Below are 14,985 nucleotides of genomic sequence, written 5' to 3'. Positions count from 1 at the left end.
TAAAAAGCGCGTGTAAAATTTGTTTATCTCTTTAAATAAATTGTCTTTAAACAAAAATGTCTTTTCCCAGTAAGCAACCACTAAGTTGGATACGCTTCCCCCACATGGAGAGCCCATGGCAATGCCTTTTTTTTGAAGGTAGTAATTATTGTTGAAAATGAAAAAGTTTGACGTTAAAATGATGTTTAATAAGATGGTAACGACGTCAATTTCATCTTTAGGGGCTCCTAGATCTAATAACATCAGTTCAACCCATTCAATAGCCTCACAGTGTGGTATGCAAGTATATAACTCAACTACATCTATAGTTAAGAAATTATTTGAAGGGTCAAAGGGGATGTTGTTAATGGACCTTAAAAAAGACCATGAGTCTTTGCAGATCTGGGGTAACAATTTAAGGTATTTGTTTAAGATGTAATCAACGACCTTAGCACAAGGGTAGGTGATACAACATCTCCCATCCACTAGGGCACGCATAGGTGGGTCCACCAAATTTTTATGTATTTTGGGGATCCCAAACATTACTGGCACTCTAGGGAAGGAGATGTTTATAAAGTCGAAGGTTTCGATGTCTATCCTACCTTCTATAAATAAGTCCCTAAGGTACCCTTTAATTCGCTTGTATTCACCAGACATCTCATTAAGAGATGAAGTTTCATACGCTGGTGTATTGAGTACTTTTAGCATCTTAAGGTTGTACTCATCTTTGTCAAAGATGACCAAACCCCCACCTTTATCGGGTTTTATCACCCTGATAGGGGCATTCCTGAGGTTTTCCAAACTGATCTTTTGTTCAAGTGAGATGTTATTCCTTTTGTCAGACCATCTAATTTTCTCAAATAAGTGTCTAAGATCTATTTCACAAGCATATTCAAATGTTTGTAAAATAGGATGGAGAGGGGGGTTAAAGGTACTCAGCATTTTAAAGGGGTGCTGGTCTGTGTTAGAATCACCACTGAACAAAACCTTAAGGTTTAACCTGCGTACAAAACATTTCAAGTCCATCAAGACTCTAGGCAAGCTGATCTTCTGATCAGGGACAAAAGATAGCCCAAAGGCCAGCAGTTCAATTAGTTCTTGATCGATGGTGACTTCGGAGAAGTTGTAAACAGTAAAATCACCTTTCTGATTTTTCAAAATTACAGGTTTACCAGTTGGAGAAGCAAAAAGTTCATCTCTTAATTGTTCTGCTTGTTTTTCCTCTGGTTTTTTCTCCACCCTAAAAAAGGCTTGTTCTGATTTTTATAATTGGGGGGGTGCCCATTTTTATTATAGTTGGATTTTATCCTGTTACTTCTCCTCGGTTGTTGTGATGATGGACCTTCATCACCATCTTCATTTTCAAACTCGTTCTCTTCAAGTGGGGGGAGCACCTCTCTGTCAGTATTATTGCTGGTAAACCCATCTTTATTTAAGGGTCCATTTGATTTCTTGACCAAATTTGGGTACGCCATATCAGAGGCGTATGCCTGACGGTCTCTAGTAAGTTTTTTGGTTTTATTGATTTTTAATTTCACCAAAAGAGAGTCAATACTGTCAAAAATCCTGTGGTAGTCATATTTATACCGGGAAAAATTGAGGTCAACTTTAATTTTGTTATCAAGGGCATTAGTTTCTGACAGTAAGGCATCAATGTATTTTTCATAGTGTTTGACCATGACACCCAATAAATCAAGCCCTTGTTGGTTTAAAACGCTGTTGAGTTCTTCAATAAACAGAGAATCTGAAAATAAACCAGTAGGAGTGAAAGAGCTCCTTAAGCCTTTTGGCACAATGTTTTCTCTGATACATTGTTTGAAATAGGAGACTTCCAATTGAAGTTTCCTGATTTTCAACATGTTACTGTCTAAAAGTTTTAGATTAATGGCAATATTATCATCAGTGTTACCTGACCAGCCTTATCCTTACACATAACAAACATATTGACAATATGTGTTCAATCATCAAGAAAAACTGGCACTTCATTGTGAATAGTGCTCATCTATTGGATATTTTGGGCTTATTTCCCCATTTTGTGTTTAGGAGAGGTAAAAATTTAAAAGAACTATTACAGACAAGTGATTCTAGTAATTTTTCAACGAGACAAACTGGTTGTTTTGCATGTGGTTTTTGTAACTGGTGCAAGTTACTGAAAACAGGGAACTCCTTTGTTGTTAGAGACGAGAAATTCTATATTAAACACAAGATTGGGTGTGAAACCAAGTCTATTGTTTATATAGCACAGTGTAATTGCTGTGCTGCGTTTTATGTTGGTAAAACGGACCGAAAGATGCGTGACCGAGTTTACCAACATAATTACGCTATAAAAAACAAAAAAACTGATAATGCACTCTCAAAACATATTTTAGACCATATTGGACACAGTTTTTGCTTTATGGGCATTGATTTGGTAAAAGTTGGTATTAGGGGGGGCCCACAGTCCCTTCTCCTTGAATTAAAAGAACTTGAATGGCAGTTACTCTTAAATGCTTTCTCCCCTCCTGGGTTAAATGAGACTTGTAACATCTCTGTAATTTTGAAATACAATAGTTACTTAAGAAATTGAACTGTGAATTTGTGAGCGCAAATATCAAATCATTAGTATTATTTTTATTGAAATACTTTTAGTATTAATAACACATGCATTAGATATACTTCTTTTAATGTGTTGCATTTATCATTCATTACCCCTCCTACTTACTGGGGTAAATGTGTATCTGTGATAAATAGCTTGATGTTTTTAAAACATGTTTTTTGTATTATAAACTACTTTAGGGCAATATTAAGCATTGTTTTTGTAAGTAAACACTGTCGAAATTAGGTAGATTGATGCAGTTCATTGTTTGCACCTTGTACTTATTAAATATAACAGTGTTCCGTATGCAACTAGCTGTAAAGGAAGTGACATCAAAAATTATCAGCTGTTGTTTTTTTAAAAGTAGCGCTTGGCGCTTTTTACTTTTGTCTGAAGAAGCTCTTCTATGTGAGGAGTGAAAACGGTCTTATTAAATATACATTTACAACATTTCTCCAGCCTGAGCTCCTTTGTGGCTTGCCTTCGCATTGTGGTTATTTGTTTTTTATCTGATTCCCACAGATATTAATTAGACAGAATTAGGCCAGTTGGGGAAAGCATAACTTTTGAATGCAAAAATACATTTTCGTAAGACAAATAAAAGAGTAGTTTCTGTATCTTGTGTTTATATTTCCTTACAATTTTTATATCCATCAAATGAAAAAAAATAATCGTAACATCTGAAAGCAAAAATGCAGTTTCACAACACCCATGAAAGAGTACTTTTGGCATCTTTTGTTTATAGCTCCTTTCAGTTTTGCAGCTGTCACCAAAATGTTTTGCCTGGAACTAAGAGAAAAGAAAACCATTTTTGTTTGGTTTAAGCTGCTGATAACCAGAAAACTCACACTGGGCTTTGGTAACTTTTAACACATGAAGGGAAAAAACATGCGTAATATATGCGCACAGTTGTGGGGGGTTTTCCTGTATATGCTATGCATGTTCTGTAAGTCATATCTCAAAATTCTGAGGACTCTTAAGCAGAATTGGTCAGTATACTACATGTGCTAATTGGAAATTTCAGATTCATAACATGTTTTTTTAAGTGCAGAAATACAACAGGTACAAGTATTTCTCTTAGAAGAGATGCAAATCTAAACATTTTTGCAGCAGAGTGATTTGTGAAAAAAGTTCATACTGGAAACATTTTCAAAATATACTAGAAATCATTTACTAATGAAAATTTAACACTATTAGAGATTGTTTGAATGCTTTTAAATTTTCTCAAGTACTAATTGAAAATTATACAATGGAATCAAAAACAGTGGTCAAGAAGATAAGGAACTGCCTAGATAATATGTAGACGTTTAGAAAGACTGCAGTTAAGCAACTGTTTTATGATAATAATTCCAGAGCACAAAGGAGCTCAATGGTTCAAGCAACATAAAGATAATGCCCCCCCACCCCATCTGGGACGCATCCGTAGTCACTATGGCCTTGGGTTGAGAAGGGAAAAAGGGGCGGCCCAAAAGGATTTGATTGGATTCCATCCACCAGTACAAGTCCTTTTTGCAGCTGCTTGTAATGAGTATAAGGTGGTTCATTGGATGGGTTAGAAGGGACCATAGATTCGCAAGAAGCCATTGTAGTAGTGTCATGTGAAATCTCGTTAGTGAGACCAGAGTGATTGCTGCTGCCATGGACCCTAATGCTTGAAGCACTAGCCAGGCTGGTACTTTGAGCCCAGGAGATAATTAACTTGAGATTGTATTTTCTGTAGCCTGTGGGGAGGCACAAAAGCCACACAAGAGAGTGTTGACATGAGCTCCAATAAATTCCATATCCTGAGAGAGGGTCAGTTGAGACTTTGCAAAGTTGACTGTGATTCCTAATTGCAGGAATAATTGCAGGTTGAGATCTGTCTCATGAAGCAGTAGATGCCTGGTGGAAGTGGTGATGAGCCAGTTGTCTAGATAGGGAAACACAGAATCCATGCAGTCTCAAGTGAGCTGATACTGCTGCCATACGTTTGGAGAATACCCTGGTGACTGTGATGAGACCAAAGGGCAGCACATTGAACTGGTAGTAATTGGCTCTTAGCTGGAAGCAGAGGAACCTTCTTGAGCATTTGTCCATTTTTATGTGGTACTACATGTCTTGAAGGTCTACAGAACACATCTAAACATTTTTCTCTAGAAAGGGAAGTATTGACTGAACAGTGACCATCTGGAATTTGGACTGTTGAACAAAATTGTTTAAAATGCTGAGATCCAGAATTGGTCTCCAGTCCCCTGTCTTTTTTGGCACTAAAAAGAACCTTGAGTAAAATCTGGATGCTATCTGGTCTGATGGGACTTCTTGGATGACTCTTTTTTTTTAGCAGCTTTTGTATTCCAAGGCAGCTTGGTCCATCTGACTGGGTGGAACATCAGGGAGTCTTATTTGAGTTATTGGATAAAGAATGAAAGGGATAAAATAACCTCTGGAAATGATTCTTAGCACCTAGGCATCTGTAGATATTTGTCGCCATGTAGTTGGTTGCAAAGAAAATCTTCCCCAGACTGCTTCCAGAGGGAAGCAATTGGGCCTCCTTTCAGGAGTGCTGGTAGGGTTGGTCAGAGAAGAACTCTTTGGAACCCTGGATCTACGGGCCACCTCTCCCTCTAGGATAGCGTCTTCCACTGGAACTCCCCCCTCTGCCCTGTGGGGAGTCCGTTCCATGGGTGTCTTGGAAAGGCCTCTTGGATTTCTTCAACCACATCTTCCCACTCCTCTGATTTCTAGAATAAGCTCATCGGGGAGCAGAAAAACATATACCCATTGCAGACAGGGTGTTTCTATCCTTCTCATACCTGGATAGAGTTTCCTTAAATTTGGGACTGTACAAAGAGGATCCGTCAAGAGGAGCATTGATGGAGGAAGACTTGAATGGCTCCATAAACTCACACAGGTGCATCCAAGCATGTCATTGAATATCAACACCTGAATCTGCTGACCTGGTCACCTCTTCAGCTGCATGTGCCAGTAGGCTCATGGATGAATTTGAGATAGATTCTTGGGTAGCTAAGTGGGAGGCCACTTTTTTCTTGGACCTCCTCTGCTACTGCTCCTGCTAGGGTATCTGAAAGCTCCTTGACCAGATTTCTCTGGAGTCTAGTAAAATGTGCCAAAAAATTCAAAGACTTAATGGAAAACATCGATGATGTGTAAACCCACTTCCCAAATCTGTCAATCACCCTAGATTCCCAGTTGGGGTGTGTACAGTGGAACTTTCCTCAGCAAACTCCTTTTTAGTGGCAGCCGCTACCACCATGGCATCTACTGCTAACCCTTTCAGCCAGTGTTGATGATCCTCAAGAGTGGAGAGTATTTTATCTGGTCTCCAGGGAATCAGTTCTATTGAGTCAGGAAGTAGATGGGTGAGCTCCAAAAGACTGGAAGTATACAGACTGCCTGGAGGAAGGGTCTTTGGGCTTCCAATCACTCTTCTGTTTAAGGATCTTCAGGCTGTCTCCAAAGGAGACATCTTCTGGGGGTGATGGGGGGGGGCATACCCTCATCGAAATCCATGTCCTCAGTGATGTACTCATCAGGAGAGTCCAGGTGTTTCCTCTTACACAATTTCTTCCCAGGGGCCTCTTCAGTGGGAATATCTGAAGAGGACTCAGAAGAGGGGTGACCCTTAGTTGGTATGTCTTACATCCCTGGAGCTCGCTGTCCAGGCATGGAGGTTGATGGTAGCTTTGGGTAAGCAGGGGTCAAGGGGTGAGACTCCGGTAACACAGGAGCCACCTGGGAAGAAGCAGTGGCCAAGGCTCTCTTTATAGCTTGGAAGGCAGGACGCCTGAGGAGGGATGGGAGCCTGGAACCAAGGAAGACAAACTCAGAACCAGGGTCACACAGCACCCCAAGAGACCCACCTACAAAGCCGGAGCCAAGGAAGGGCCTGCAGCTGGCGTAGTCCAAAGTGGTAAGATTGGCTCCGAATAAAAAAATAGGAGTTGACTCAAACCCTCCAGACCTGATGGTGCAGGCTCAATCCCGGGTTACCTGTCAGTTCTGAAGGCAGTCAGAGCCATGACTGGAACTGAAGATAAGTGAGACATTGGCGCTGAGACCATAGCAGTCTGTGTGGATGAAGTTGAGAACTCTAAAGCCTGTGAAAACATCAGAAGATGAGTATATGTGGGAGTAATGGGAGAAAATTCCCCTGCCTCAAGAGGGGGAAGGTGCTGTGAAGATAGAGGAAGATCCTTAGCTGTCAAAAGCAGATCCACCAACCTCACTATATCAACTTCGGAAAGACTCCCGGTGGAGCAAACAGACAGCCCAAAGGGGGATTCAGGTCTCTCTATGAAGGGGTTAGGGAGATGACCCAGAAAGGGGTCAATTGATGTTGAATATGTAGTCCTGGGTGCAAGGGAAGAGTTAATCTTTGTCACCGGGGCAGACGGTAATATCTGAGAGCCACAGGGGATGTCGGTACTGACGTGGTAAGTAAAATAGTCTGTACCGACGTAGGAGTCATTACTGGAATCGGTGTTGTGGTCGGTTGTCAATGACACCAAGGTAGAGGTCAGTGCCGATGAGTCAGAGCATTCCAATATCTTTGGAACCTTGGATTTTGGTTCTGAATATGAACCAGTCAAAGGGTGTTTATGTTTTTTAGATGTCGGCAACAAACGATTAGATTTTGTGCTAGAGGCCTGAGGAAACTGGTCAGTCTTGGACAATGGCTTCTCAAAAGGGGCCTTAAGAAGCCCTTTAAGGATTAATTTATTTCTACACTCCACCAGGGCTCTATTACTGAAGCCTTGGCAGATAGAGCACTCTACATCCAGATGAGAAACACCTAAGCAATATACACATTTGTCATGAACATCCAAATTTGGCATTTTTCTGCTGCAGTCGTGACACTAGTTAAACCCAGTGGTTGATTTAGATTTATCTGTCATTTTAAGACTAGAGAGTACAAGAGAGTCATGAAACACACAATCACTCAGTTCTGCAAAAGGAAGAAACTTATCAACGATGGTAGGAGAGATGACCAACAGTAGGCAAGAAGTACCCAAGGGTACAGGTTAAAGAAAACGAGCACTCAAATGAAGAGAAAGGGTAGACAATGATCAAATATTTCTAAATAACTGAAGTAAGAAAAAAAGGAGGCAGAGAAAAGTAATAAAGCTATAAAAAGGACTTAACTACACTAGAGAGAGAGAGAGAGAGAGAGGCTGACCCATCTTTTCTATAAGAGCAGCAAATGAGATCTGGGATAATGTAGAGGGGGCATTTTGGGTAGACTGCTAGCTCGAGAGGTTTTTGGCGGGAATATATTCGAAATTTCAAAACTTTGAACCTCATATTTTCGACAACATATGAGCAAAGTTTGAAACTTCGAAAATATAATAAAAAATTTTTAAAAATTGCGCCCCCTACTTAAATATACCAACTCCGAGATCACACTTCAGTGCAGAAAGGGGAAATTTTCCCATTGTGTGCCGCATGGAGCCGTTGCTTTTAACCTTCAAACTTTTCAAAGTTCGATCATATGGTGTCGACCATATGTTTAAACTAATGCTGTTGGCTTGTGTCCAGGGTCATGCTACAGCAATCAGCTGGGATCATCATTTGCTCAGTGCAGCCATCCAGAATTTAGGTTAGCTTTTGCAGAAACTGAATTTTTGAACTGTGAGGGGTGCTCTTTTAATGGGTTTGTTAGAGTGGGTGCATAAATATTCAGCTGAAATTAATCTCACTTTCTCATCATAGTTTATTCTTTTTACCTGAGCAGTAAAGATTTTCTTACAGTGACTGACACTCCTCAACTTGATCAACTTGATCACTGTCACCTGCAGCAAAAAACACATTGACTAATCTACTTCATAATGGTGTCTTCTAAGATTTTTGCCTTCAAATGTATTTCCTGCATGTCACATTTTAGGTTATAGAGTCATAGATAGTTACTGGGCTTTCAGCCCAAGAGCCATTTTAAACCTAGCTAAGCTTTCTCCTAATTTACCAAAATATTGCTGACATGGGTCAATACCCCAAGGAATTTTATGGCCAAGATATAGGCTTGTACAAATCAAGCATTCAAATGCTGGATGTGTCCATTAGGGACATTGGTACCAAACCAGGGGTAAATTTGTGATTTTTATCCACTGGTCCAAGGTACATTTGAATAGAGTTAGAGATGAGCTTTGCTTCACATAGATGGGAAACTTGTTTTGGAAAAGGGTAATGTCAAAATAAGTTTTCTTTTCTTTGACAACTGCAGGAGATTTATATTCCAGCTAACAACTTTTACACTGGTGTCGACAGCTTGGGGTATTTCTGAGAAATACATTCTTCACAGCTGCCAAGTTGAAGGTGTCATCTTACAGATATGTCACTTGACAAGTGACTCAAACAAGCATCTGTATGTACCCTACCCTTGCTGGTAAACCCACATGATTTTATAATTGCAAAAATTGTAAGCTCATATTCCCCCACTTTATACCGCTGCCTGTCCTCAGTGAATCATTAACAATCCAAAAACTAAACACCTCAAAAAGTTAAACACAGAAGCTAGAAATAAACTTAGATATTCCAAAGCCAAGTATGACTTCAAATTTTCAGTCTATGTAAATGACAATCACAACTCCTTCTTTAGCTATGTAAAGAACCTTAAAAAACATGCCCAGCACTGCTCTAAGTTGATATATAATGGTTCTACTTACTCTGCCCCTGAACACATACATACCTGACCTACAAGCAGCAAAAATTGAATTCAAACATCTTCCCTCATATTTACCTAGCCCACACACATTTAACCCTTTAACAACCTCCCCCCCTAAGCATCATCCCTGAACAAGTCCTAAAGGCTCTCTTGGTGGTGAAAACAAATAGCTGACAACATGATGCCTCCTTGTTAGCAAAACTGTTCAGTCGCAGTCTCGAATCTGGCTTTGGGTACCTCCTCTACAAAAGGGAGACCCCATGAATAGATCCTAGTAACAACAGACCCATAAGCTGTAAAACAATGGACCACATCATTATGGACCTCATAAACATGGACATTGTTGCCTAAAGTTTTTTGAATTAATGTTTTTCTTTACCACAGTTGTACTATTTTCATATAAGAAAGAATCGTTTGTGTTCGGTGAGATTTCTGCTTGCATTGAGTCATCTTCTTGCACTTATCTACGTGGTTGATAGGTTGCGTAGCTCATCCTATCTTACTGCTCAGACATTTTTTCACTCCAAGAGTACTATGAGGAGGTTGCATAATTCTTTGCAGATAAGATTGCCATGATAAGGCAGTCCTTTGTGATGGACTCACTCACTGGGCACTTTGTGGTTCATTCATGGTTCTACTAAATTTTGCTAGGCTGAGTGTGTGTATTATAATGACATAATGACCGTTTCATGTATGCATCCCATCTACTGTAGACTCGGTCTAATTTCTTTCTTGATCTAATTCATAAGCCCTACAGGTGACTGACCATAGGGGGACTTTAATGCTTGGATCAGTGACAATACCACAGAACTTACCATGACAGTTCACATTCTTTTTTGAGAGCTTCACATTCACTAAGGTAGTCACTTGGGCTTCCCATAAATTTGGTCACTCACTGAATGTAGTTTTAAGACCATGTAGGAATATCAACGACTTGGAAGTCGATCCAATCTCCTAGACAGGCTGTTACTTGATTTATTTTAAGCTTGGCCTCCCCAAGTGGTTATCTCTCAGTTCACCTGTCAGGATCCAAGGACAGCAAATTAGAATATTAAGTCATCTTTAGTTAAGCATCTCTTAGAGGGACAGCTGTCAGTGTGGACTGAAATTTTCATAAAAACAGGTCTCTGTAATAGAAGCCAGATTATACATATGAAGCAGGGTGGAGACAATGCCTGGCATGTTCTTTGTTGACAAGCATTAAAAAGGATAGCCCTGGCCAGGACCTCAGGGGAGGCATGTCTTACCTACTGGCGGAATATCTCTGGGTACCATCACTAGGTAGGGAGAACATCTAAATTCAGTGATGCTTCACTCTCATACCTCTCAACTGTCCAGACTTTCACAGAATGCCTAGATTTTTGGTCTGTTTCTCATAAAATTGTCATTTTCTGTCAAATCACTGGCAAATCATTGAGAGTTGAAGTCAGAAAATAATGACAGACATTTGAGTTTCAGACTTCATACCCCTCAGAAAATGCATGCTAATGCAAAATCTGTTATTGTGGCAACTCTCTCAGTTTTTAAGAATAATATTTAAATTATGTCCCTGTTTTTGGGTCTTTGTCTCCCCATTATTTTTGGCTTTGTCCAGATTTCTTCTTCTAAGAGGTTGAGTGGTATGTTCATTCTCCAGTGACCGGAGACATTTTGATGCAATGTGACATCCACAGCTAAGGGTGACTGCCACATAAACAGCACATTTAGGGACATGGTGGCTTAGTGGTTATGCTCCCTGCCTCATACCACCAGGTTCAGACCTTCTGTCACTATTTGTATGGAAACTGCATGTTCTTCCTTTGCCTACTTGGGCTTCATCCATAAAGTCCAGTATACTCCTACTTCTTCAAAACATGCAGCTTGACTGACCTGTTTAAAATATTCCAGCTATATTATATTTATACTTGCCATTTTGGTCTTGGTTAAAAAGTATCCATGATGAGCATTTGATTTACCTGATTAACAAATGAAATACAAATTAAGTAACGGGGAGACGTATAACCTTTCTCCAGTTGATCCATCTGTTGACAAGATGTATGACATGATATAACAAGCTATAGTTATGCCCATGTACCCTGTTGGTGTATTTTTCCTTGTTCTGTAGCAGTATCATTGAAGAAACTCAGATTTTGTGAGTCAATGTGTTTCAAACAATGTTACACAAGGATCAGCCACATGCAATGGTTGGCAAGACAATTTGCATATCAAACTGAAATATAGTGTCTACTTATCCTGTCATACAATGACATGTAAACTTTGACAGAGTGGTCATTAAATAACTGAAACTCAATGAAAATGGACCTGAAGAACATAAGAGACTAAGTCAAAAATGACAGCATTTCTGCTTATGTACCATGTTGCTAATGTAGGTGGTGAGATGGTGTCATCTGCTGCCAAACACCAAAGAAACAAGGAAGACTTAGAAGATACTCACAGTATATAAACTATGAAAAAGCAGCAAATCCTTGTACAGCATCACCTGCTATTAAGCTAGTAGTTGCTGATAACAGGAAGTCAAAAGCTACAGATAAACATATACTCAAAAGGAATATAGGGCAAAAGGGGAAACTTTATATAAAACAGTTGTCATGAAATCCATTACAGTAGCCAGAATGACCAGAAATGTTTTCTTACCTCCTGCTCTGGCTTGAGCCCTTTTCTGATTACCTCCATATTGCTGAGCAAAGTGAGGAGGGGGAGGTGGTGGTGGTGGTGGGAGTGGCATGGACTGTATGTTTGCTTTAGATGCCTGGGTAGGAGGGACTGAGCTCTTGGGAGGTAAGGATAGGGCAGCATCACTGGTAATTACAGCTTGCATATATGCTGATGGTGGGGGAGGAGGAGGTGGCACAGGCAGACTGGGTCGGTTGGCAGCAAATGACAAGGGAAGGGGTGGAGGGGGTGGGGGAACAGAACTGTGATCCTCAAGTCCATCATCATACAGTGCAACAGGGGGGGGAGGAGGAGGAGGAAATGCAAAGCTGATAGGTCTGTCCTTTGCATTAGAGGGGGGTGCAGGCGGAGGGGGTGGGGGAACTGGTGGAGGCGGAGGGGTAATCTGACCTTTGTTGATCGGTTTGCCAGACTGTGGTAGAGGAGGAGGAGGTTGTGGAAGAAGAGACAGAGGTGGAGGAGGAGGAGGACTGAAGGAACATGCTGTCTTTGTTGGCTTCTCAGATGGAATAGGTGGAGGAGGAGGAGGAGGAGTTTGTGGAACAGGTGGTAAAGGCTTGCTTTGTGATGAAGGCACAGGAGGAGGTAAAGGAGAAGCAGGTCTGTTTGGGCGTGCTGGTGGTGGCCTGAGAACTGGAGGAGGAGGTGGATCAGAGGACTTTGTCTGCTTTGGGTTGTCTGATGTTGGAGTATTCTGGCTGCTTCCATTATTGATGTTGCTGTTAACTGGAATCTGAAGTCTTGGTGTCTGCCCTCTAAATCCACCAGGCTGAAGTGCTGATCTGGGACCTAGAAGACAAACACAGAAATCATAATCTCTTACTTTGCAGATGTCTAAAGAAAATCTTAACTTACTATTTTTTAAGCAAATGCAGACCTACTGCATTGTGTAATTTCATCCAGGACTAAAAATCTAATTTTAGAAGGTGTATGGTACAACTAAGCTGCTGTGTAGCATGACACTTTATCAGTTAGTGAAAAATCTATATACACTTGTGCTATAAACTGTTCCCCACAACATTCTTCAAACTGAGCTGCCTTGTATCTTAATGCACGACAGGGGAAAACAGAGAACAAATGTGCAGTGGAAAGTTTTCAGAGTTTTTACCTGTTATCTAAAGAAGCCACTATAACCCTGATAAAGATTGTTTTCTTTGTACTATATGAATAATATTTAAGTACCTTTACTAAAGCATCTCCCACTTGAAGAACTTGAAGCCCTGCTCAGCAAGCTCTTCTGGTTAGTTTCACATTCTGCTAACAATGAACACATCCACCTTTGTCTCTCACAGGTCTGTTGATGGCGTCTCAAGAATCCCTACCAACATCTTCATCCACTCCTTGATGTAAACTTTATTAATCTATGACAGAGGCTCAATTGGACTTCTACTCTTTCTCTCTGTACTACAGTTTGCTATTCCTAACCACAGCTGCATAACATAAAGGAATGACTTTGAGTCACTGAGTATGGGTAGTGGCTTAGCAGCTGGAGCAATTGGGCAGGAAGTTCTTCATTGTAATTCTGACACTCCTGAGTGCAAGCTCCACTACACACCATCATCATCTTTAACAGTAGCTATAGTCAACATCTTTGCCTTCCTCCTACAGTGTGTTTTGCTGTGTGCACCCAAAGTCTGGACTGCATCATTATTCAGTCCTGCATACTCACTGCTTTACAGGAATAAGTCTGAAGTGCACTTACCGCCCATACAAGACCGTGAATCAAGTCCATACAGCTTACTCTAGGCTGATCCCTCTGACTAGAGAAACCATTTTCATATTAGCTAAGTTTGCAGTTGCTATAGTATAAACATTGCAAACATAACTTTTGAATACTAGGATAATATTTCTCAAAATATGAAGAACAGAACAATGACACAATGGTTTCAAGAGCATATAGCAGTCATAACAATATGAACCAAACAATGAAAATACGCTTATGTAAGTAAACTGACCATAACAGTAGACACCAAATGATCACTGCTGCAGTAGCCTTAGCTGTATGGGTTTTATCCTGCCAATGATACAACAGCCGGACAGCTTCCAAAGCTCCAAGGCATCTTCCATGTGTCCAGACCATCAGACAGGTTTGTGTGGCAAACCCTTCAAAGCTTTCATGTCAACAGAGAGAGGGGGGCTAAGCCCTGAAAAGACAATGCTAGAAACAACAAAATAAATTAAGAATTCACACCCTGGCATAAACAACATACCAAAAAAATAACAAGAGGATGGAGGGAGCAGCTACGTCTGCAGTGATCATTCAAACATCTACTGTTATGGTAAGTTTACTTACACAACTGTATTATTTTCATCATCTTAATCATGGCTACAATAACCTTAGCTATATGAGCAGATTACCCTATCTTGCTTAATTTGGGAGATGGAAGGATCTCTTGGAAAATGGTTCTAGCAAAGTCTGATCTAGACCTAGAGAAGGAATCAAGTCAATACTGCTTTGTAAAAGTAAGTATAGAGGAGCAATTTGCTTCTTCTAGAATACTTATATAATCCAACCCTTTCTAAAAAGCCATAGAAGAAGCCAAGACCCTGGTATGTTGGGCCTTAATCATGCCTGGTATTGTTTTGTTGTGGTGACTATAACAAAAGGTAAAAACCTTAGATAACCATTTGGAAATAGTCTGCTTTGACACAGGTTGCCCCTTCTTACCTTCACACAAAATGAACAATTGATCCAAACATCTGAAAGACTGCGTTCTGTCAAGACAGTACCTAAATTTTGTAGACATCCAAGGTATGGAGTATCCTTTCTCCCTCATTTTTAGGTCCAGGAAAGGAAACAAGGTGATGGACAGATTTGGCTGAAAGTAAACTCAGATACCACTTTAGGCATAAAAGAAGGATTAGTTCTCAATGAAACAGTTCCTGTGGAAAATGACATAGGGTTGATTCACCATAAGAGTTTGCAACTCAGATACCCTTCTCACAGAGGTCACAGCAATCAGTAAAACTGTTTTCCATGCTAAGAACCTCAAGTCAGCAATGGTGGCTTGTTCAAACTGAGCAAGTATTTGCTTCTAACAAAATTAAGATCACAAAGAGGGACCGCCATTTATTTTTTTTTGGAGACAAATTATGCAAA

At 40.3% G+C, this 14,985-nt stretch overlaps 1 protein-coding gene across 6 annotated transcripts in view; it reads right to left on the bottom strand.

The window, feature by feature from the left end:
- Positions 1-14,985, bottom strand: part of WIPF3 (WAS/WASL interacting protein family member 3) — a 1,105,312-nt gene that overhangs the window by 154,979 nt on the left and 935,348 nt on the right. For all 6 annotated transcript variants that reach the window (XM_044066832.1, XM_044066827.1, XM_044066830.1 and 3 more), the window contains one exon: positions 11,847-12,674. In XM_044066832.1, coding sequence (XP_043922767.1) covers positions 11,847-12,674 — 828 coding nt within the window. The remainder of the gene's footprint in view (positions 1-11,846; positions 12,675-14,985) is intronic.

This window comes from Protopterus annectens, chromosome 3.part1 (assembly GCF_019279795.1).
Source record: "Protopterus annectens isolate FY-2018-M chromosome 3.part1, PAN1.0, whole genome shotgun sequence".
Classification (NCBI taxonomy): Eukaryota; Metazoa; Chordata; order Ceratodontiformes; family Protopteridae; genus Protopterus; species Protopterus annectens.
Note: the sequence above shows the minus strand (reverse complement) of the source record. Positions and strands in the feature narration are given on the sequence as shown.